At 45.3% G+C, this 23,121-nt stretch overlaps 1 protein-coding gene across 1 annotated transcript; it reads left to right on the plus strand.

The window, feature by feature from the left end:
- The first annotated feature begins 7,881 nt into the window (after positions 1 to 7,881).
- On the plus strand, positions 7,882 to 14,108 carry COX19 (cytochrome c oxidase assembly factor COX19). Its single transcript, XM_020808731.3, has 3 exons — positions 7,882 to 8,056; positions 11,183 to 11,294; positions 13,189 to 14,108. The coding sequence occupies exons 1-3, from the start codon at positions 7,975 to 7,977 to the stop codon at positions 13,277 to 13,279; spliced, it is 285 nt and encodes a 94-aa protein (XP_020664390.3). The 5' UTR covers positions 7,882 to 7,974; the 3' UTR covers positions 13,280 to 14,108.
- The last annotated feature ends 9,013 nt before the right edge of the window (positions 14,109 to 23,121 follow it).

The following is a 23,121-nucleotide window of genomic DNA, read 5'->3' on the forward strand; positions in this document are numbered from 1 at the left end:
CAATTTGCCTGTTCTGCTCAAAAACCACCCCGGCCATCAAGATCAACAGAACATTTCTCTTCCTCTCACAGGGAAGGAGGTATTTTGCTGGCTTCATTTCTTCCTTGATGGCCGGTGGTAGATGGTCCAGCTTGTATTGTCAGGAACCAGCCAGTATTCCCCATGGATATTACAATGGATGTTCCACAGGGTTCGATCATCTCCCCTTTGCTGTTCAACATCTACATATATGAGGCTGCTGTGGGTGGTCCTTCAGAGATTTGGAGTACATTGCCATCAGTACAGTCATGCCCCGCTTAACCATTACCCTGTATAACGACGAATCCACTTCACAATGATGTTTTTGTGATCGCAATTGCGATCGCAAAATGATGTTTTAGTGGTTTTTTTTCCACTTTGTGACGATCGGTTCCCTGCTTCAGGCACCAATTCTTCGCATTACGATGATCAAAACAGCTGATTGTCGGGTTTTCAAATGGCCACCGGCTGCTCGAAATGGCTCCCCGCTGTTTTTAGGAGGCATTTTTCGCAAGACAGGCACGCGAAAATGGCCGCCGAATGGAGGATCTTCGCTGGGTGATTAGGTATTTCGCCCATTGGAACGCATTAACCGGTTTTTAATGCGCTTCAATGGGTTTTTTAATTTCGTTTGATGATGTTTTCGCTTTACAGCGATTTCGCTGGAACGAATTAATGTCGTCAAGCGAGGCACCACTGTACGCTAATGACATGCCCCTCTCCATCTCCTTTCCCTCTTCAGTAGAAGAAGCTGTACAGATCCTAGAGCATTGTCCGGCCGCAGTTACGGACTGGACAAAGGCAAGTACGCTGAAGTTGAATCCTGACCAGGTGGAGATCCTGCTGCTATGAGGACATCCTGATCGGTTAGTGGGGGTTGTTGCCTGATCTTGATGGGGGCACACTCTGTAAACCGGGCATGCTTTCGGACCTGGCCCTCTCGATGGAGAAACAGGTCAACCCAGGGAATGGCCAACTCTGCCTTTTTCCATCGGAGGCAGATTGAACATGTCCACCCCCTTCTCGACAGGAAGACTCTCATAGCACTGGTTCACGCCTTGGTGATCTCAAGGATTGACTACTGCAATGCTCTCTCTGTGGGGCTACCCTTGACGGTGGTTCAGAAGCTGCTGTAAATGGCAGCCAGGTTGGTCACTGGTACATCTAAATTTGGCCATATTTCACCCGTCCTGGCCCACCTGCGATAGCTGGTGTGGACAGTCTGCTTCCGGGCCAACTTCAAGGCATTGATGTTAACTTATAAAGCCCTTTGCAGGTTAGGATCTCACTACTCTCTCAGGTCATTCTCCCATCCCACCTGCACCCTCCCAGTCCTTGATGCTGTGGGTGGCCACTCCAAGAGAGACCTGGACATTATTAACTAGAAGCAGGGCCTTCTCAGTAGTGGCCAACCCCACCCTGGAGGTGTAGATTGGCCCCGCCCTCCTGAGCTTCCATTGAACCAGCGAAACCCTGGCTTTTTACCCAGGCTTCTCCATCCCTCACCCCTTTGTAATATTAATTTTGTACTGAGTTTATGCTGGCGCGTCTTTCACCAAATGGGTTCTTGTTTTTATATGTTCCATTTCCTTAGGGTTGTACAATATCTTTTTGTTATTTTCTGGAAGCCACCTGGAGCAGTGGCTTATCCGTGAAATGGGAGGGGTACAAGTTTAAAACAAACAAACAAATAAATAAATATATGTTATAGTTTTCGTTCCTGCCCATCAGAAGGAGACAAATGAAGATTTATACTCTGGACAGGAATGACTTGTGTCTCATAGAAAACGTGAACCGATTGTGCAAGAACATCATGCTTGCTTGTCTTTTTGACACTTGTTTGCTCCAGCCATGACAAGCAAGAAGGTATTTTTTTTTTTACATCTATGGGATTAATCAGATGTCGCTGTCAGATGTTTGGGTCTTGACTAAAGGCAGATTAGTCTGTATAATCTCAGGGCTTTCAAGACAAGTTAAATGTGAGACTTGCGAATCAACCTAAGAGTAACTTTGACCAGCCTGTGCATTCACTGAGGGATTTCGGCTTTCAATTTAAGCTCACTCTACCTGTTAAAAATTGGGAGTGGGTTATGTGCGCACTCCGAATGGCTTCTCTTTAATGCCAAAGAGATTCTGGTTGTTTAAAGAAAACATATTAAGCATTGTTTCCCATCACACAGCAGCAGTATGGGATGACTGAGTTTTGATTTTGGAAACTTGCAGATGCACCTTGCTAAGGTGTAATGTCCTTTTTAAAACAAACAAAAAAAAAAAACACAATCCCTTCATATTTGTTCTTTTTATTGGTGACTGGATCCTTCTCGATGATCCAATTTGCCTTGTAGGCATTTCTGAACATTAGAAAGGTTAATATTTGGTTGAAAGAGATGGGAAATTAAGGCTAGAAGGCAGAAAAGAGTAGAAAAGCGGAAATGCAATTTTGGATGATAAAGTTAATAGAATGGATGTTGATATATTTTTGTATCTCCTCTTCCCTGGAATCTCAATCCCTTTTCCCTCTTACCTTTTGTATCTCATACCCTATCCCAAGTTAATTAAAAAAAGAAAAAGAAATAAAGAGATGGGAAATAAAATGTCATATCCTGATAAGTTTATCCCACTCTCCTGATTCCTAATTACCTTTTGCATCAAAGTTCGTTGGGGATGTTTATATTTTATATTTTCAGAGTTATTCAATTTGTTGACATGGATTCATCACATCTCTTTAAAAAAAAAGCCTCTTCTCCCCCCCCCAATTAACTATTTTTATAATAATGACATATACAATTTTATACAGATACCTAGTTTGTTTTGTATTTTTGAATGGGTCTTAACGATTTGGAAGTTTCACTCAGCTTTTCATTGATGCTAGTTTGTATTCTGTATTTTGTATTTTAGGGTTTTAAATGGGTTTCTAAAACTCTGGTGCAGTACGGTCTACAGGTAGGCACATCAACGCTGTAAGATTATTCTCAAAGAAAAAGAAAAATGTTCTATTTTGTTATACTTGAAGCTACATTCCCCAAAGCAAAGATATCCAGGCTACCCATCACTTGCTCTCAAAACATGGGTGCACTGATGCACACTCTTTATACCTTAACTTCTCCTCTACATAAACACTGCAGTATAATCTAACTAGACACTGCTCTCCTTATACAATACATAACTGCTGGTGTGAAAGAGCTGACATGAAAGACAAGCTTTGAGAGTGTCAACATCTACAAACAGCAGATCAGCAACACAACCTTATTTACAATAACATCTTTACAAGTCCAGTCCTGTTGATCTATATTTGAGGCACAGGAAGCTCATGGTATTTTATGGGTGTAGCTCACAAGCAGAGAGGTTTTTCTCCTTAGGGAATCAAAGATCAGAGATCTCCTCTTGTGTTTCTATGGAGTGGAAGCGAAGGTACGAAAAGGTCCACTCGTGTGCTCATGTTTTGAGTGAGGAGGAAGGGTTGATCTGATTTTTTTTTTGGCTTGAAAGCTGAGGTTTTTCAGAGTGCAGTCAGCACTCTGAACGCACACAAGACAAAATGTGCAGGACCCACATCCACCCATTCTTTGGGAAAACCTTTCAGGCGCTTCTTCCGTGTCTAGAAGCACAAAGACTGTAATAAGAAATGGAATATCTTACCATTTTCCGCTCTTTCAGTGTCCGCTGGCTGAGAAAGCCACTTTATTCTGCTTAGTGAACAGTTCCAAATTATAGAGTGGGAAAACAACCAGAAGCACGAATGACAACTAGCTTACTTGAACAGGCAATGTTTCCGTAATGACTATCTCTTAAAGCCCTGCACAATCTGGGCCCAGGATACTGGAGAGAACACGCAGCTCATGTGAACATCAAGAGAGGGCTTCACCCACCCCCAGTTGGGACTCATGCTCTCTGACTCAACTCAAAGGTGCTTTCGCATGCATGTTGGGCACATCGTACTTCTCTGAGAAGTAGTGGGGGGAAATCTTTGTGTCCTCATATTTTTATCAGTTGTGAGTCAGATTAGCCCATCTCAGGTCTCAGATTTCTGCTCTGAAATTTCATGGAATGAGACATTGCTCACCTGTCAACTCTGCTTGGGTTTCACCGTAGTGTTTAAGTAGGAATTTAACTTTTAGACTGAACTTAAGATTCATTTCAGTATTTAGGTTTAGACTGGGTCTGTAAATTTTACTCTTCAGCTTTCCGTGGCCAAAATCCTGTTGCTTAGCATCGTAAATTGCACTACGGTAAGTCGCACTGGCCATGTGACCACGGAAGATTGTCTTCGGACAAAAACGCTGGCTCTATGGCTTGGAAACGGGGATGAGCACTGCCCCCTAGAGTCAAACACGACTGGGCAAAAATTGTCAAGGGGAACCTTTACCTTTACCTTTACCTTTAGGGCCACCATATTTGTAATGGAACTTACTCCTTTGTAAGTACCATTAATTCGAATGGGCCTGCTCTAGTCTGATTTACTACACCAAGCAACAGGGTTTGGGTCAGTGTTATCCCTTCATCAGTGCATTAATGCAAAATTTGTTTTGACTCACGAGAAATGTGTTCAATCCATGTTATGTTTGCCTTCTTTTGATTTGTTTGCAGGTGTTGTATATTTTTCTTTGAGAGTAGGTCATGACTGAAACGTTGTATCACTTTGTGAAGCATCACTAAAAATGTAATTGCTCCATCTGATGTTGCACACAGAGCTAGTGTTGACTAAAGAAGCGAAGATTATGTTGTTGTTTTCCTTCTTCCCCCCTCTCTTTTTTTTAAAAAAATACCAAATTTGTCCTCCTCTGAAAAAGCTATTTGCTCCCATGCAAATTCAATGCCTGTGATGGTAACTGTATACCAAAGGATCTTGCACAACAAAATTGAACATTACCATAGCTTAGTCACACCCCAGGTGAGGAGACAACATTCTTCCACTGAAGCAATTTGGTTTTTCATATTTCCATAGAACAAGCTGCCAAAAATTTCCCCCTTTTATGCAACTGTTAATCACTGTTCTTATCCCACCCTTTCCTTCAGGGCTTCAGGGCAAGATCAACAGCGTTTCCCGGCAGTTGAGTCTCATTATCTGGAAGTTGAGTCATAGCCACTGGACCTTTTTCTTGTCAGGTCGAAGCGTTTCGCTCCTCATCCAAGCAGCTTCTTCAGTCTGAGGAGGGTTGGCAGGAGACCCCGATATCTCCTCCCCATCTGTGGTCATGTCCCACTAAGGACACAACTGCAGGTATCCTAATTAAGCTGTTGGCTAGGGATAGATCCCAACATCTGTGGGGGAAATTGAATCTGGTTGATTCAGGAACACAGTGATCTGAGAAAGGGTGTTGGAATATGCAGATAAATGGTGTCCTGGTATGCAGTGGGTGAGTCTATATGCAGATAAATTGTGTCCTGGTATGCAGTGGGTGAGTCTGCCAATCATTCAGAACTACCCCACTACTGGGACGTTATTGTGCATTGATCAATCCCTGCCCCTCCTCTCTCTCTTGTATGCCTTCTTCCTTGAAGAAGGGCCTTTTTCCAAGATGGAGATTGCCTGAGTGCATGCTATCCGATTGCTCTCTCTCCATCTACACTTGCATCCAACACATAGAAGCCAAGAAGAAGGAAGACGGACATCTGAGGACAGGCCTTAAGGCCTGTGGAGATCCAAAATGGGCCTTTAACAAGGCAGTGTCCCGACCCACTGAAACGAAAGAACCTGGCCGTTCCTTACATGGCCGGTGTGTCTGAAAAGCTCCAAAGGATTTTTGGTAAACACCACATACTTGTGCACTTCAAACCCACAAACACACAAAGGCAGAGACTCATCCACCCAAAAGACCAGATACAAAAACACAACAGGAGCGATATGTCCTGACCCAGGAGGACAATGGAACAGACTGAGACCCAGAACCGATGGAAGAACCTGGTCATTCTGTACATCGTGTGTGTGTCTGAAAAGCTCAAAAGGATTTTTGGTAAACACCACATACTCATGTACTTCAAACCCACAAACACACTAAGGCAGAGATTCATCCACCTAATAGACCAGACACTAAAACACAACAGGAGAGATATAGTATATGCGGTCCAATGCAAAGAGGAGCGTTCGGAGGTCTACATTGGAGAAGCCAAACAACCACTAAACAGGAGAATGGCCCAGCACAAGAGGGGCAATTGCTCAGGGGTGGATGCCTTAGGTACAATCTGTCTTTGTCCTTCTAAGGAGCCTATGAAGACCAAGGGGAAGTGAAACCAATGGAAAGGATATATCCAGGGGTCTCCTACCAGCTCTCCTCAGACTGAAGAAGCTACTTGGATGAGGAGCGAAGCGTTTCAACCTAACAAGAAAGAAGTCCAGTTGCCATGACTCAACTTCTGGATAACCTCACCTGGATGAGTGAGAATCGTCACATAGATTTTTTTATTTTGTCATTAGAAACTTAATAAAGTAGATTAGGCAGGCTATCTCAGTCCTAGAGAGCAGCTTGAAGAGAAGAACTCTATGTATCTACTCCCCACATATCTCCAACAGTGCAGTAATACAGGAAATGAGAAAATGACAAAACCCAGCAATAATTAAATACAACCACAAAAAGGGATCTTAGAACAGAAAAATCTGAAGAACTAAACAAGAACTCATATTGGCTTTTTCTATGTTATTATGTCCCTTACTCTGGTTATATTTATATTATTGCTGGTGTTGACCATTTTATGTCTATATCTATACAAACAGGAAAGCCTTACTAGATAGGACTGTATCCTGCAATCAGAGATCAACCCCTCGGTAACAAATTCCAGTGTGTGAAATGCAGACCCCCAAGAAGATCCTGTCTCTTCTGTCAGCCAAATCTAAATTTCGAATTGGCAAAAGACTGAAGAGCACGCCGGCCTGCTGGAAAATCTAAGTTCGCCGCCAACGAATGGAACGTTTTGCATTCAAGAACTTTGTGAACAGAGTCTCACAAAAAGTATGAATGAAAAACGTGTAAAGGTTTCAAAACCAAAGTTTCTTGACGGAAAAGGAGTAGCCCTGATGGCAAAATGTCTTTGCATTCCAGTGCTAGAACTGATGGTCGTCTAAAGTTTCTGGCAGTCCCTTGGCTTTCAAGCAACCCCCTGCCATGGCATTTCCTAAAGGGAAAGACTCAATACAGCCCTGCTCTGCTACTCCATCCTCAGCTTTTATTAACAACCACAAAGTATTAATAATCAATTAATTAGCCATAGCCTCTTAACATCACCTCCTGGCAAATCGAAAGGGGAGATATGGAGGCAGTGACAGATTTTACTTTCTTGGGCTCCAGGATCACTGCAGAGGGTGACAGCAGCCACGAAATTAAAAGACGCCTGCTTCTTGGGAGGAAAGCGATGACAAACCTTGACAGCATCTTAAAAAGCAGAGACGTCACCTTGCCCACAAAGGTCCACATAACAAGAAAAAAAAAAACACTACTGTATTTTATTCTTAGTTTTATTCATATTAATAATTGCTCATACTAATTAAGAATTTCCAAGGTCCAGAAGTAACTTTAATGATGAGGATAATAATGATAATAAATCAATAGATACTCAGTGTTTGGGTTAAAACTTGTACAGTATCTGTTATATGAGACCAGACAATGTTTTTATAATTTGGATTGACCCTGCCTGGTATTTTTGAACAACAATAATGCATGTAGGAAAATGCTAATTCTACATTAATAATAACAATCATCATCATCATCATCATCATCATCCAATTCTACAGCCCCGCCCACCCAGGCTGCTTTTAAAGCCCTGACGAAGGGGGGGGGGGGGAGCCAGCCGTCAATCCCCGCCCTGCTCGATTGGCTCGGCGCTCGTCTTCTCTGGCCTAGGTGGGTCGGAGCTCCTCCATCCAGGGCGGATAGAGGAGCCCCGAACACCTGATCCCGGAAAGGAGGCTTCGGAGCGGAAGGAGGCGGCGGGCCGGGCCAGGTTTGAGTCGTCCCCGCCGTCATGTGCGCAGCTGTGGGCATGGGCGCGAAGCCCCTGAAGCCGCGGCCGCCGGACAAGGGCGCCTTCCCCTTGGACCACCTGGGTGAGGAGCGGGAGGGCGGCCGAGGAGCAGGACCGGCCGGGCATGGAGGGGGGTGGGTTCCGACGCTCGTGCCCTTCACCTTGCTGAGTGCGCATGCGCGTACCGTCACACGCTACCATGGAGAGGGCGAGCCGGCTACTTCCGGTCTGGCGTGAGGGGCTCCCGGTCCTGCCAGCACCATAGAGGTAGAAAGGGTAGAGCGGTACCACCACCCCCTCGCCCAAAGAGGGTGGGATGGTCGAGTTTTTAGCAGAAATTCCGGTTGTGTGTTGTTGATGGTGGGTCCCATCCTGCCTCTGCAGCTAGCCCGCTTTTCCCCTCAAGGCGAGCTGAAGGGAAACACATTCTGGAGGGCCATAGATTCACTATGTTCAATTCAACAGCGCCTGGAAGTGTTACCTTTTTCGGGGGACTACAACTCCCATAATCCCCCAGTCAGCACCATATTTGCTGGGGGATTGTGGCAGCTCATGGACCAGTCCTTCCCAATTCCTGCCTATGGTTACCCTTCTGGTCTCTTTCCAGTCCCTTTAACAGCCCAATATCTCTGCTGCCTGGAGAATCCTGGGATGGGAAATCCATAAATAAATAGAATAAATTTCTAAGTTTCTCCAAAGAAACAACAACCCTGTAATTTGCTCATTGCAGCTTTGTAGAAAGTTATGAAGTCAAAAGAAGCAGGATGCGACCACTGGCCATGCAGAGCAGGAAGGGAAAAGATTAGAGGGGATTAGATGGTGGGAAAGCGAAGGTGGTCAACATGTGGCCCTGCAGATGTTTTTGGACTACAAATCCCAGCACCCATGACCTTTGACTGTGCTGGCTAGGGAGTTGTACTCCCAGAACATCTGGAGGGGCCCATCACTTGTTTCAGGAGGAGACTAGTTCTCGTTTTATTTACCCCGAAGTTCTCTGTGAGGATCTTCTCATTGCCTCTTGTTTTCTTTGTGTGGCATTCCCGTTGATATAAATTAACATTTTTCAGACAACAGAAGTCACAGCAAAGAACGATGTGAATCCTTTGCAATATGTCACTCCCATGACAGAAAAACAGTTCAAAATAAGCCCGTCGTATCAAGTGAATGCATAAGTAATCTAGCCGATATTAAAAAATTAAAAACCCATTCTGTGCAAGCTGTTCCTCAAACTGTAGCTAAACATATAATTAAGCCTTTATGAGTAGCTCAGCATACTATACCATGCAATAGGGACTTTAATAAGACACTACAGAATGACCAAAAAAGGACCTCGTGTGTTATTGTAGACAGAGCAGGCTTTGGGGAACCTCATAATGTTTGGTCTGGACTTCCCCTAATTCGTTGCCATCGGCATGGTAGTGTGGCTTCTACAGTAGGAGCCAAAGGCCCCCCACATGTGGAGGGTCAGATGTTCCCCTGACTGGAATTGGGGAGAGCGGGGTTTAATCATCCATGAGGTTCAGGGAATCTTTAGCCAGTCCTTTGCTAGTACAGTGGTGCCCCGCTTAACGATTGCCCCGCATTACGACAAATCCGCTTTACGACAATGTTTTTGCGATCACAATTGCAATCGCAAAATGATGGTCTAAATGGGGGAATTTTGCTTAGCGATGATCGGTTCCCTGCTTCGGTAACTGATTTTCGCTTTATGACGATCAAAAACCGCTAATCGTCGGGGTTTAAAAATGGCCACTGAGTGCTTAAAATGGCTCCCCGCTGTGCTTTGGGACAGATTCCTCACTATACAGGCACTGAAAATGGCCGCCGTATGGAGGATCCTTGCTGGACGGTGAGTTTTTAGCCCATTGGAACGCATTGAATGGTTTTCAATGGGTTTCACTGGGTTTTTAAATTTCGCTTTATGACGTTTTCGCTTAACAGTGAATTTCCTGGAACGGATTATCGTGTTGGATACGCATGGGGTGGAATAAAATTACGTAAGCATTCCCGGCTCCAGCAGGTTTCTGCTGTGTGTATTCTTACACGGGTTGTAACACTGGTCATGCCACCCATCACCCATTGGGGAGCCGGTCCGAGTTTGGGGTAGAAGGGGATATGAAGCAATCTCTTTTCTGCTTCACATTAAATGATGCGGGACTCCCGCCCACCATGGTGGTTAAGCTGTACTTATGGAGTCAGAGGGCTGTGTTCATTGTCTTGAGACCTTTGGAGGGGGTAGGAAGAAAAAATAATGCATAGATAAAAATGGTGTCACTGCATTGAATTGATGATGCTGATGAGGAAGGCAGAGTGAGGTCATCCCCATGATTTACTGCCGGGTGGGGGAGCATCACGGTCCAAAATGAGTCTGGTCTTCTAAGATTTTGTCACAATCAAGTGGCTGTTTGCTAAGCAGCTCCATTGTCACATTGCCCTACCTTTAAAAGTTTTTCTGTGTAGGCTTCAAGGTTGGCTACTGATTGCTCTGTGTTGCATGCATGCTTACCGTGTTCACTAACCATCACCACCCCTTGTTCTCAGCTCCCCCTTCTGTCTGATGCAATCTTGTTCCAGATACAGTGGTGCCCCGCATAGCGACGATAATCCGTTCCGGAAAAATCATCACTATGTGGATTCGTCGCTATGCGAAACAAAAAAGCCAATAGGAATGCATTAAAACACGTTTAATGTGTTCCTATGGGCAAAAAACTCACAATTATGCGAAAATCCTCCATATGGCTGCCATTTTCGCTGCCCGGTAAGCAAGGAATGGGCGCGAAAACACAGCGGGCAGCCATTTTTTTTACCCGGTGGCCATTTTGGAACTGCCGATCAGCTGTTTTAAAAACATCACTATGCGAAAATCGGTAAGCGAAACAGCTTACCGATCATCGCAAAGCGGTGTTTTACCATTAAAAACATCGCAATGTGATTGCAAAAACAATCACAAAACCCACATCGCTATGCGGATTTGTCGTTAAACGAAGTGCTCGTTATGCAGGGCACCACTGTATTTATGATTGAGTTACTGTTTATTTCATTTCTCTCTCCCCGGTTAGGGACCCAATATGGCTCACAAATAGTGAACTTGAGGTTCAACTGCCAGTGCAATTAAAATCTTATCAATTGCAATGTTTACTCTGTCTCGTCGTTCCTTGCACGCCGGATTCTTCTCCCTGCTCAGAAAAATGCCTTCTTTCTGTTCCAGGTGAATGTACAGCTTTTAAAGAAAAATTCATGAACTGCCTGAGGGTGAATAATTTTGAGAGTAGTGTCTGCAGAGAAGAATCCAAGGAATACTTAGAATGCAGAATGGACAGGCGAGTAGCATCTATTTTGAGAAACCTTGTTTAAGCTGAAAGATGCTCGCTCTGGGTTTTCTGATGCTGGTGCGGATTGTGCTGAGCTCTGAGCCCTTGGAGCTAGATTGGCTCCTCCATTTTTGTCTTTTCTCAGTAAAATCATATAGGTTCATTATTCTTTTCTGCGCCCAATATAAGTTGTTTGCCTTCCGATAAACAGAGTTGGCATTGCTTCATGCCTGTTTGTCTCCATCAGGGCTGACACTGGAAAATCAGTGTGTCTCACTTGGGAACTCTTTCTGGAAGGATTTCTTGGACTCCAGAACCTAGAGTTTCCCATTCTGGGAGTTCCGCCTGACTTACACACACCTTACAGATGTCCGGATGTGGCTGACCTTGGAGGAAAATGCTGCATAGCTGAGTGGTTGGGAGTTTGAATCCCCAATGTGCCTCCTCGGCAGGGAGGGGCTGGACTCAATGATCCATAGAATCCCTTCCAGCTCTGCAGTTCTAGAAGTACGATTATTGTGATTATCATGAACCCCAAAAGGTTTATTATAGTACTGAATGAAAGGAAGCCAGGTTATATAAAGCAAATCTGTCCTAGAATCTCAGTTGTGAGTGGGCAGTGAGTTTTTCCATCCAGGTAAAGGTAAAGGTTCCCCTTGACATTTAGTCCGGTCGTGTCCGACTCTAGGGCGCGGTGTTCATCCCTGTCTCCAAGCTGTACAGCCAGCGTTTTGTACATAGATGGTTTCCGTGGTCACGTGGCCAGCACGACTAGACATGGAATGCCGTGACCTTCCCACAGAGGTGGTGTCTATTTATCTACTTGCATTTTACATGCTTTTGAACTGCTAGGTTGGCAGGAGCTGAGACAATCGACGGGGCTCACTCCATCGTGTGGATTCAATCTTACGACGGCTGGTCTTCCAACCTTGCAGCACAGAGGCTTCTGCAGTTTAACCTGCAGCACCACCATGTCCATTTTTTCCATCCAAGCTAATGCTAATTTCTATACAGTGGTGCCCCGCATAGCGAGTTTAATCTGTTCCGGATTAACCGTCGCTATGGGGAAACATCGCTAAACGGGACGCAAAATGCCATTGGAACGCATTTAACTTAGTTTAATGCATTCCAATGGCTTCTGTACTCACCGTTTAGCGAAGTTTCCCCCATCCGGCAGCCATTTTCGCGCCCTCGGTAAGCGAGGGCAGGACGCGAAAATGCTGCGCGGGGCCATTTTGGGTCGTGCGGTGGCCATTTTGGAGCCGCCGATCAGCCGACATCGCAATGCGAAGATCGGTAAGCGAAACGCTTACCGATCTTCGCAATGCCAGTTTTGCCCATTGGGGCTGCCGGTATGCCTTCGCATTAGCGATCCCAAAAAAGGGATCGCTATGCGAATTCGTCGTTGTACGGTGCGCTCGTTATGCGAGGCACCACTGTACTCTTGAAACATGGATTCCCTTAGCCACTCCCCAGCCACTTATGCTGATTGATTGATTATCTATTTAGTTAAAATATTTGTATTTATTTATTTATTTTATTTATTTGTTCGATTTATATCCCGCCCATCTGGTATATTCTACCACTCTGGGCGGAAAAGGAGCCAAGGCAACTTGCATTATATGGAAAGATGTATTTATGTTAACTAGCAATACCATTTGATATGCTTACTATGTAGGGCATGTTGGTTTATAGCTATTTTATAGTTTGTATATTGTGTCTTATTAAAAGACTTTAATAAAAGAAAACAAGTCCCAAATGGAAGACTTCAAGACTCAGCTGGGACTGGCTGTGCTTAGGTTCCTGTACAGAAAAATGCAAGGAAAAGATATTAGAAAATGACTTTGCTAAATATATCACGTTGAAGGTCTATTCTTTCTAAATCTTCTGTTTATTCCTTTAGGGAATTGATGGCCAGGGAGCCACTGAGAAAACTGGGTTTTAAAGAGAAACCTGAATCGAAATCAGATGTTCAGCCAAAGACATCGGAGTGAAGGAAAACAGCCCAAACGGTCTGTTACGGAAGGCCTCAAATCTATAGTAGTACATATTGTACGTTGTATATTTCACATTTTATTCTAAAAACGAAGCGCTTCTGAAAAGATAGTGCTGCAACTCACCAAGGAGAAGATCTTTGCTCCACAGGTCTGCCCAGAGATACCGTGTTCAGTCAGGCTTTTCCCCAGATAAGTGAGCAGAGAATTGCAAGAGAGAAGGTTTACCTGGGAGTAAGCTGCACTCCATCCAAAGAGACCGCCTTCTGAAATAGGGATAGGGTTATGTTCATAGTGAAGGAGGTGAAAATCACTTTGGGAAATGTAGGTTTACCCCACAGGCTACTTGTTCATTCTTCTTAAAGAATGCTGTTCCAGATGTTTAGCTTTTAGAGTCGTTGTCTTCAGTGCCCCCAGCGGTTGTGGATTCCAACTCTCCAGATTCTCAACTTTGCCCCATTCTGGCTGAGGCTGATGGGAATTTTCACCTCCTAACCTATCAGAGCTTTTTCCTTGAAAGGATGCTTGCACGGAAATAAGCCGTGCTGGACGTCACTGATGGGTCTGGCTTGCCGAGGAAAAGAGATCAGGATGAGCATTTAAATAAATGGATCGGATATCTTAACTGCAAGAATGCTGGTATCTTAATACTAACTCCAGCCCTCGTCTCTCTGGCTTGTTTAATGAAAATGGTATTTCTTCTTAGGTGCAAATTTGTTCAATGATTTAAAAAAGGGTATTGATTATTTCCAAAATGGGTGCATGCCGTGTGTAATTTTATAAATTTGGTTTCCTTAAATAAATACTTTTTTGCTTTTTGAAAAAGAAACCTTCTGTATATTCTTGGTTCACAAGGTAATTTGAAACATAAAGATACGAATGTTTGTATAGTGAAGGGCAGAGTTTAGAAAAGTTAATTTTTAGACTACAAAATCTAGTCTAAGGTATGTCTTATGGCTAGAATCTAGTATAGTCACATATTATAAGAGCTTAGAAAAGTTACTTTGATGGGCTACAGATTCCAGCATCCACCACCCAGGAGGGATCCTGGCTATGGTGGCTTGGGGATTCTAGCATTTAGAGACCAGAAAAGTAACTTTTCTAAGCTCTCATAAAATGTAACTGTACTGGATTCCAGCCATGAGACATACAATGCGGAGAGTGTTATGTGTTTGTCTGTATTCTTGTGGGTGTTTGTGGGCATGTAGGCATGTACGTACATGTGTATGTCTAAAACAAGTGGGTGTTTGTGAAACTGTACGGTTCTGATTTTGCAGCTATTTCAGGGGAAGCAAGCCCACGACAGATCTCAAGGAGGTGCTTCTTCTGTGTCAATCAGCCCCTGAACTGTGGGGAAACAATAAAGCCTGGAGTTTTTGATATATGTGCAGGAAGATGGAGGCCAGATGGTGATGCGAGTAAAGCTGTATTCAGCTACTCCATTGCTCTGCTTTGTCCTGGTGGCCTAAGGGATGTTTTAGCGACCCTTTCCGCACCTGACTGCAAGGAAATTAATTGCATTTGCAGGACATGGAGAGTGAAAAAGGATCAAGATTACAGATGGGCACGAACTACGGAATCGATGGTTGGTGGCAATTTGTCCTTTGGATGAAAAGGTTTTCAGCACTACCCAGCCCCACCCCCTCCAGCAGGTACCCACTTGGAGGCAGTGGTCAGAGGAGGCAGGGCAGGGAAGCCAGGGTGTCTGCTGGAGGAAGCAGGGCAGGGAAGCTGGGCTGTTTGCTGGAGGAGGCAGGGCAGGGAATCCGGGGTGTCTGCTGGAGGAGGCAGGGCTGGGAAGCACCAAACACCTGTTCGTCCAAAGGATGGACCGGCACAAACTGCCAAAACTGCCAGTTCGTGACCATCTCTAATCAAGATCCAACTCTTGTTCCCTGCCAAGACCTGTCAAGCCATTCCAGATTGGCAGCCTGATTTCATGAAAGGGCATCAGGAAGTGGTTCTCCTCAAATAAACCTTGAATGAACATTCAAGCCCTGTGTGTCCACAATGCAGTGGAGTCACAAGGTAGGCTAAATAAAGCAGGGGAAGCAACACGGGGGCCGTTTGTGGTGACACGATGCACAGTGGATGGCGGGCAATCGTAGGTTCACACTCCTAGAAAATGGAATGCTGTTACCCGAGTGTCACTGTGGCCACCTCTTAGAGGAGAGCTTGGAGAGGGCTTCCTTCTCGATGCACCACCGTACCGCCACATTTTGCCTCTTAAAAAGTCCAAGGTCGGGAGTTAAAACTAAAAGGGGATGGAGAAGCAGAGTTCGCAAGCTAGGAATCCTGAGCTGAAGGACACACCAGAACTTAGAAGGTGGTGGCTCACACTTGGGGCCATTGAGAAATCTGGGGCAGTTGGGCAAAAGTAAAGCCTGGGAGAGCCACTGTCATAGAAGCCGTGTCAAACAGCTGGTCTCGTGACCTTCTGCCAAAGGCAGTAGTGGATCGCCTCCTGGTTGAATGAAATGCCATTTGTTTGCCCTTCTGATGTCCTGGTCCTTCTCGTGACTCCTTCCTAAAACCTCACTCACATCTCTGCCCCGGCGGCATCTTATATTTCATTGCCGTGCGTCCCATCACAGCATGGTTTGGTTTATACACTATTTTTCCTCCCCCTCAATAAATAAATATTCCAATAAATAAACATGTCAATCAATAAATATTCAATAAAGACCACGTTGCTATTTGTCTCCAGGAAGTGGCCTTGAGAAAAGTGGGTCACAGGCTGACCTGATAGGGCCCTGTCGTTAGCCGTGTGGTGGCCCGCAGTCTGAGGTTGGTGGCCCAGATGGCCCGCTCGCCTGGCATCAAGGTGGCTGCTGGGGCATGTTGTGCAATTATAATAAAGCTCATTTGTTCTCTGTGTTCATGTGAATCAACTATGTTTTGCAGGGCATTTGGGGGGGGGGGCATAAGAGTTATATACAGATTTTGAACTACATGGGGGTCTGGCGCCCCTAACCCCAGCGTCGTTGAAAGAAGACGTGTACATTGAATTACATTTCTCCATAAGTCTAAACGGGTAAAGGCATGAAACGGGGTTTTGAAAAATGTGATGTGTTGTTTTCGTGTCCTGTCCTTTCCGCCAGGGAACTGAAGCCAAAAGATGTGTGGTTCCCTCCTTCGCCCTTCATCCTCAGAATGGTCCTGTGAAGCAGATTAGCCTTCCAGGGAGCAAGGGGTCAGCCCCGGAGTCTCCCAAGTTACAGTCTAGTGCTATCTATCTATCTATCTATCTATCTATCTATCTATCTATCTATCTATCTATCTATCTATCTATCTATCTATCTATCTATCCATCTATCCATCTATCCATCTATCCATCTATCCATCTATCCATCTATCTATATCCATCCATCCATCCATCCATCCATCCATCCATCCATCCATCCATCCATCCATCCATTCATTCATTCATTCATTCATTTTAATTTAATTTATATGCCACCCACACTATCCAAAGGTCTCTGGGCGGCTTACAGCATTTAAAATACAATAAAAATTCATAACAATTAAAATGCAATTAAATATATATATATATATTGCCATTGGACCCGCAGCTAATATTGTTTCAATTAAAAGCCTTCTGGAACAGGAAGGTTTTGACCTGGCGCCGAAATGTCATCAGCGTCGGCGCCAGACGAATCTCAGTTCACACCAGGTCACAACACGCCGCACGTGTCTTCACAGGAGAAGGGCATCGGCAGATAATCAGAGGAACACACCATAGGAAACCTGGTTTGATTTCGGAGTAACAGTCCTTAGCAAGCGTGGAAGATCATGTTGCTAGAAGAGCTTGATGGCCCTGATCCATGATGCCTGTTCCTCTTGAGGAAATATGAAAACCATCTTCGGTATCTCTTAAGAAGATAAAGAGCATTTCTGCCCCTTTGGCTATTATAAGAGAATGTGCTCAAGGCTGTCACGGAGCCTGTTGATGGTGGCGACGGCAGAAGCAAGCCAGACAATGGTGGCCATTCACGCCATAAAGGGCATCTGCTGGGTCGTATTGTTCATAAGAGATGAAAAGTAGCAACCAAGCTGCTGTCTCGGGTCACACAAGAGGGGAGCAAGATAAATTAACGGCAGTGCTGGAAGCGAAAGCACAAGGACCGATACTATTGAAAATGTTATCTGGAAGGGTAAATATTTCTTGAAGAGTTCAAACCGCCTTGATCACGTAGGCTATATCCCGTCGGACACATAACCGTAAACCATAGTTTAGTGGGAAGTGGTGTGTGGTATATTTCGGACATGTATAGCTGTGAGAAAAAAAATCTGAGCATCTTCCTGTTTTAAACTGAACAGAGTTTGTTCTTTTCTTCAACATAGCTCTGTTTCGTGGTAACAAGAAAGGACAGAACTGTGGCTTATGATCCTGGCATGTTAAGAAACTTTTATTTCACTATTCCAGAGTTTGTTTCTGGTCACTTTGGTTATAGTTTAAAAGTGAAAATCGAAGGTCTTGGTGTCCTTATGTAAGTGCTGGAGGAAGACGTTCAGGTGACACACAAGCCTACGGTTTATTTACATCACTCTAAACCATGGTTTAGTGTTGCATGAAATCGAACTTTGTTTAACCGTGGTTTGTTTTCTTCAATCATCGCAAAGCCACACTGGCCTGAATGTAATGCTAAATTAGGAATGATGAATCTGACCTGGAGAGTTCCCACCTTTCCCCTCTACCACTGTGTCTGGTCAGTGATTAGAGACAAGATGGTGTTCAAAGATGTTCAGGCTTTAAATACCTTCTGTAAAATTGAGGAGAGCTGTGTGGGAATTTGCAAAGCTGTTCTGTGGCATTTGGCTTTGTTTTGCAGGCAGGAAATCTGTAGCATGGAAATGTGGAAATCTCTCCCTCTCTCATTAAACATTAAACAAATATCACACTAAAACTCATAATAAGAGCAAGATTTAAAATCCAAGTGAAACAACAGAATAAAATCATCCCTTTAAAAATTCCCCTTGGTCAACCGTCATTTAAAGGAAAGCCGGCCTGAAGAGAAAGGTCTTTGCCTACTTGTGGAAGGACAGCAAAGATGGGGACAGGCTGGCTTCCAGTGGGAGGGAGTTCCAGAGTCTTTGGGAGCAGCCACAGAGAAGGCCCTCCCCTGAGTCCCACCAAGCACCCCTGTGATGATGGTGGGATTGAGAGAAAGGCCTCCGGATGATCTTAATACCCTGGTAGGCTCGTAAGACTCCCAGGAAAAGACAGCAATGCTAGGAAAAGTTGAACTCAGTAGGAAATGAGAGAAACTGAGCATGAAATACATTGACTCAATAAAGGAAACCATAGGCTTGAGTTGGCGAGACCTGAGCAGGGCTGTTGAGGACAGGACATTCTGAAGGTCACTCATTCGTAGGGTTGCTAGAAGTCAGAAGCAACTTGATGACCCATGAAAATGACAACTCCACTTGGCTCTTGCTTGTGCTTCAGTTCCTTGATGCAAATCAAAGGTGCAGTGTGGTAGAATCGATCCGCTGTAACGTTGCCAGCCTTGTTCCTGGAAGGGGGAGACCTTTGAGCCACGGAGAGAGTGGTTGGGTGGCACAGAGCAAACAGCAAAAGTGATTTCCAGGGAGGAGAGGACGTCCCGGCTGCTGTGCTTTCTGGAGCTTGCCTCTGTCTTCCTTCTGACTCAGCAAAGCATCGCTGGTCATCCCTGTTTGCTGACCCCTGGCTTTTAAAAAGAGAGAGACCGAGAGACAGAGAAAGAGCGAGAGACACCCAGAGAGAGATGTTGCGATGTCAACGGGAAACTCAGCTCCCTTCTGAGAGCCACGCCAGGATTAGAAAGAGGGGACAGTTGGGTGCTGTGATTTTGCCTGGCCCTATCCTGGCTCTCTCCTGGCATGCTTGAGTAACAAATTCCATCGTCCCCAGCCCGCAGGGCCCATGGGCTGGAGGCCTATGGAGACTGTAGTGCAAGACAAACAGCGTAGGGCCGTTGAAGTGAGGAAGATGATGATTGTGGTTCAGAAATCTGGTGTGGTGGCGTGAATACCACGAAGGAAACAGATTGGATAGACCTTCCAATAGAGGATGATTCTCTGAAATACGGCAACCTTGAAATGATAGTTCAGAGGTTGAGAGTTTGAATCTCCACTGTGCTTCCCTGGCAGGGACTGGGCGCGATCATCCATAAGGTCCCTTCCAGTTCCGCAGTTCTAAGATGAGGATGATTGCTACATCAGTCACTATTACCCACCACTGTCATGAGCTCACACATGTGGAAAGAATAGTCGTACACACAGCAGAAAGTTGAACATCCAGCAGGACACACAACATGCAGAACAGAATGCTTGCCTTCAGGATTCCTGATGGGGGTCTATGCAGATTTCCAAGCCACCCTTCCATTCCTCTCCACCTCAACAAGTCGGTCAACACTGCCTGCTCACAGAGCATGTTCATTCCCCAGTTGGCGCTCGCCTCTGTGGGTTCACCCTCACACCCAAAATATTTGGGTTTCCCCAAACCTTCCCATGGCTCTGTCTTATAGGTGGGCAGTCCTGTTTTGGTGATGGTGGAATCCATCATCGGAGAAAGAATTTGCTTTTAACCTCTGCATGTTTTGGGAACAGATCTAGATATACAAAGAGGTAGAAGCACTCACCCAATTCAAGGGTCCACTTGAATGCTTGTGACATGGATGGGAGGAGAGATTGGAGTTGCTTCCATTGACCTGGCCATGAACCTCCAGGTTGTGACCTTTCTGTGCACAAAGCTACATATCTAAAAAAAGGTTTACGCATTTGGGATCCATAGATCTGGGGAAAACAATCTGAATGTCTCAGAGTTTAGTCTGTGGAATCATCAAAAAGGTAGACCAGCCTTACTCAACCTGATTCCAGATCTTATTATGCAACAACATTATTTTGAGCCAGCTGTCCAATACTTGCAGTGTTTTAGGATAATGACAGATGTGGAGGGGCCAGGAAGGAGAGGGGCCAGGAAGGAGAAGGCTACCTGGAAGATGTCACACCCAGTAACCGCCAAAGTCACTGTTAAACATTTGTTTAGGCTTTTAAACTGGTTATAATTTTAGAACGGAAGTTCCGGGGAAGAATGAGGGGAGGAGGTAACATGACTATCCTTGCTAACTGCAAGCTCCTGGTGCTTCAGGTTTATACGCTTGAATCTGTGTTGGTTTTTAGTCCAAACTTGACAGCAGCTTTCCAAGGCATTGAGTCCTATCCTCAAAAAATAAATTCAGCACCTTGGAGAGGTCTCACAGAAGCTGAAACTCGGACTCATAGTGGATCCATTCTCCCTGATCCCCAAACATTTTTGACTCTGCACCCTTGGGCTGAAATGTCACTGGTCTACAACGAAGCTCAGCTTTTCTTCCTCTGAGCTGTCTGTCTAGCTATGGCAGCGGGCAAGGTAGGCACCAAGGGAACAATGGTTGATCAACAACAGCAGGATAAGGCTTCCTCCGTTGTTCTATGGGATCAATTGATCCTTTTGTTGAAATGATCCTTGTTGATACAGAACAATCTTCACTGTTCCTTCTGCCACCTTCACCACCCTATAATCCCATCTCAGGCTTCTGAAGGTAGGGGCCTTTCTCCTATTTGATTTTGTTGTGAGATATAAATCTCTTTCCCCTCCCCCCGTCTCTGCCACCTTCTGTGCCCAGAAGGGGAGGATCACTTAGCAACTAGATTGGGGAGGAAGAAATTTATATATATAAAAAAACAACAAATCTCCTTGGAAATGCAAAAAAAAAAAAAAAAGAAAGAAAGAAAGAAAAAGAAAAAAAGAAAAAGAAAGAAAACCCACAAAAAACACACCAAAAAAGGAGCTCAAAACTTAATTAGTTTTGTGCATGTGGGTTTTTTTAAAACTTAAAATGCAAGCTCTTGGCTTTCTTAGAATCTTATTTGGAATATGAGTATTCTAACGGGAACCCGGCCTGTACACAGACAAGCTGGTTGGCCTTCAGGGTTTGTGGGTGGTGACTCCCATCAGTCCCAGCCAATGGTCAAGGATCATGGAAACTGTAGTCCAAAATATCTGGAGGGCACTAACGGAGGAAAGGCTTACTCATCCGTACAGAAGTCTGGACTCACTTCCAGGAAGAGCGGACCTCTGAGGACAGTTCCATGGCATCATGAATGATGCCTGGGGGTGTGGGTCACATTGAACCAGGTGGAATTGGCCAGGATTTTAAGAACCTTGTGGTTTATGGTATGGTTTGAAAAGCATGAGCTCATTACAGGGGGAAGAAGAGAAGGAGGTTGATTAGAAGCCATTCTAATAAGGGGATGGGTTTTTCTGCCTTTATGGTGTGACATTCTGTTTTTTTATTTAGCACACCCTACCCTAGTTTTAAAAGTTTTATATGTTGTTCATCATCAATGTATTTTAATCAGTTTTATAGTTTTTTTTCATGTACAACTTTAACTATGTTCTTAATTCTCTTCTTTTTAATACCTGAGGTGGTCGACAAATGAGACAGACAGACAGACAGGCAAAACCGTACATGAAGGAGATATAATTTCCTTTCTTCTTGCAACATATCTGTGACATTTAAGTATTACTGATTGTTGCATCTTTAACAATCCATAATTATACTAGGATCTGGATGTTTCGATCAAGAAACCATATACGAGGAAACAAATATTTTTTCAAGACCCGATCCAATTCTCTAATTGTTATTGGACACACAGGGTCTTGTAATTCGTCCTCTCCTGTCCATGGCCCATGCTGCTGGGGAATACTGGGAGATGTAGTCCCCGAAGCAACTGCCTTAAACTCTTGGCTTGAAGTTATCCCTCTTACACTGCAGTCATGATGTAGCTTCATTACATTGCAGTTACTGGAATTCATTACAAGAAATCACAACAGCCAGTGAGCTGTACTCATTAGAATGGTCAAGGGATGTGTATGCGGTTTTATTGATTTTTAAACTTGGGAATGTTTGGCTTCACTCAGCATGTCGTTTCTAGACTGCAGGGCAGTTCCTTGTAACACCTTGGTGTTGTTCCAAAAAAGTAACGAAGAGTAACGACCATTGTCCCGGTTGAAAAGTGAGCAAAGGGGGAGGTTGTGTAACGGGGACCGTACCTAACCGCCTTGGCTGTCGGCAAGGTAAGGCGAGTTACTGTCTTTTCCTTCCAAGCGGCGAAAGCCAGACAGACCGATAGATACTCCCCTTCAGCCCCGCGTCCGACCTTCCCGCGCCGCGCCCGCTTGTAGGAAGCCGCGGCGGCCACGAGGGGGCGCCGGTGGCCAAATTCTGTTTTTTTTTTCTTTTTTTTCTTTTTAGGCGAGGTGGTGTTGCAGGCTTGCGTCGTGGGGGGGGGAGTTGGAATAATTTTTTTTCCTCCTTCTCTCTCTCTCGCTTTCTTTCTCGTTCTGATTCAAGGCAGAATGCGCTTACTGGCCGGAGGAATGCGGAACCTCCCGCCCAGCCCAGCCGGGGGAGAGATGCTGAGAGGCGGGCCGGCGAGGAGCGCCCGGCTTGCCAGGGGGGGCCACCTTTAAGGGCGGCCAGCCTCCCCCCCCACCCTTAGCCTCCCCCCTTTCCCCCGGGGGAGGAATTGGGGTGTGTGTGCCGGGTGTCTCCCCATGAAGCATCCCTCCCTCCCCTCCCCACCTCCCGCCCTCCCCTCCCTGGCTCGTCTTCACCCTTGCCCACCCCCAGCTGCCAGGTAGGAGGCTGGGCAAGGCGGGTCCCCCCCCCCACGCGCGCCCCCCACCCCACTCCCACCCCGGTGGAGCCCCCCCACCTCCAGGTGAGCGGGGGGGGCAGGACGGCGGCCGGGAGCTGTCCAGCCGCCCCACCCCAGACCCAGAGAGAGAGAGGAGAGAGGGGGGGGGGAGA

This window comes from Pogona vitticeps, chromosome 13, assembly GCF_051106095.1.
Source record: "Pogona vitticeps strain Pit_001003342236 chromosome 13, PviZW2.1, whole genome shotgun sequence".
Lineage (NCBI taxonomy): Eukaryota > Metazoa > Chordata > Lepidosauria > Squamata > Agamidae > Pogona > Pogona vitticeps.

Excerpts from the sequence above, each read along its gene's own strand:
- COX19 (XM_020808731.3), top strand. The coding sequence starts at position 7,975 with ATGTGCGCAGCTGTGGGCATGGGCGCGAAGCCCCTGAAGCCGCGGCCG. Across the intron at positions 8,057-11,182 it reads CTTCCCCTTGGACCACCTGG|GTGAATGTACAGCTTTTAAA; the intron begins GTGAGGAGCGGG and ends TTTCTGTTCCAG. Across the intron at positions 11,295-13,188 it reads TTAGAATGCAGAATGGACAG|GGAATTGATGGCCAGGGAGC; the intron begins GCGAGTAGCATC and ends TTATTCCTTTAG.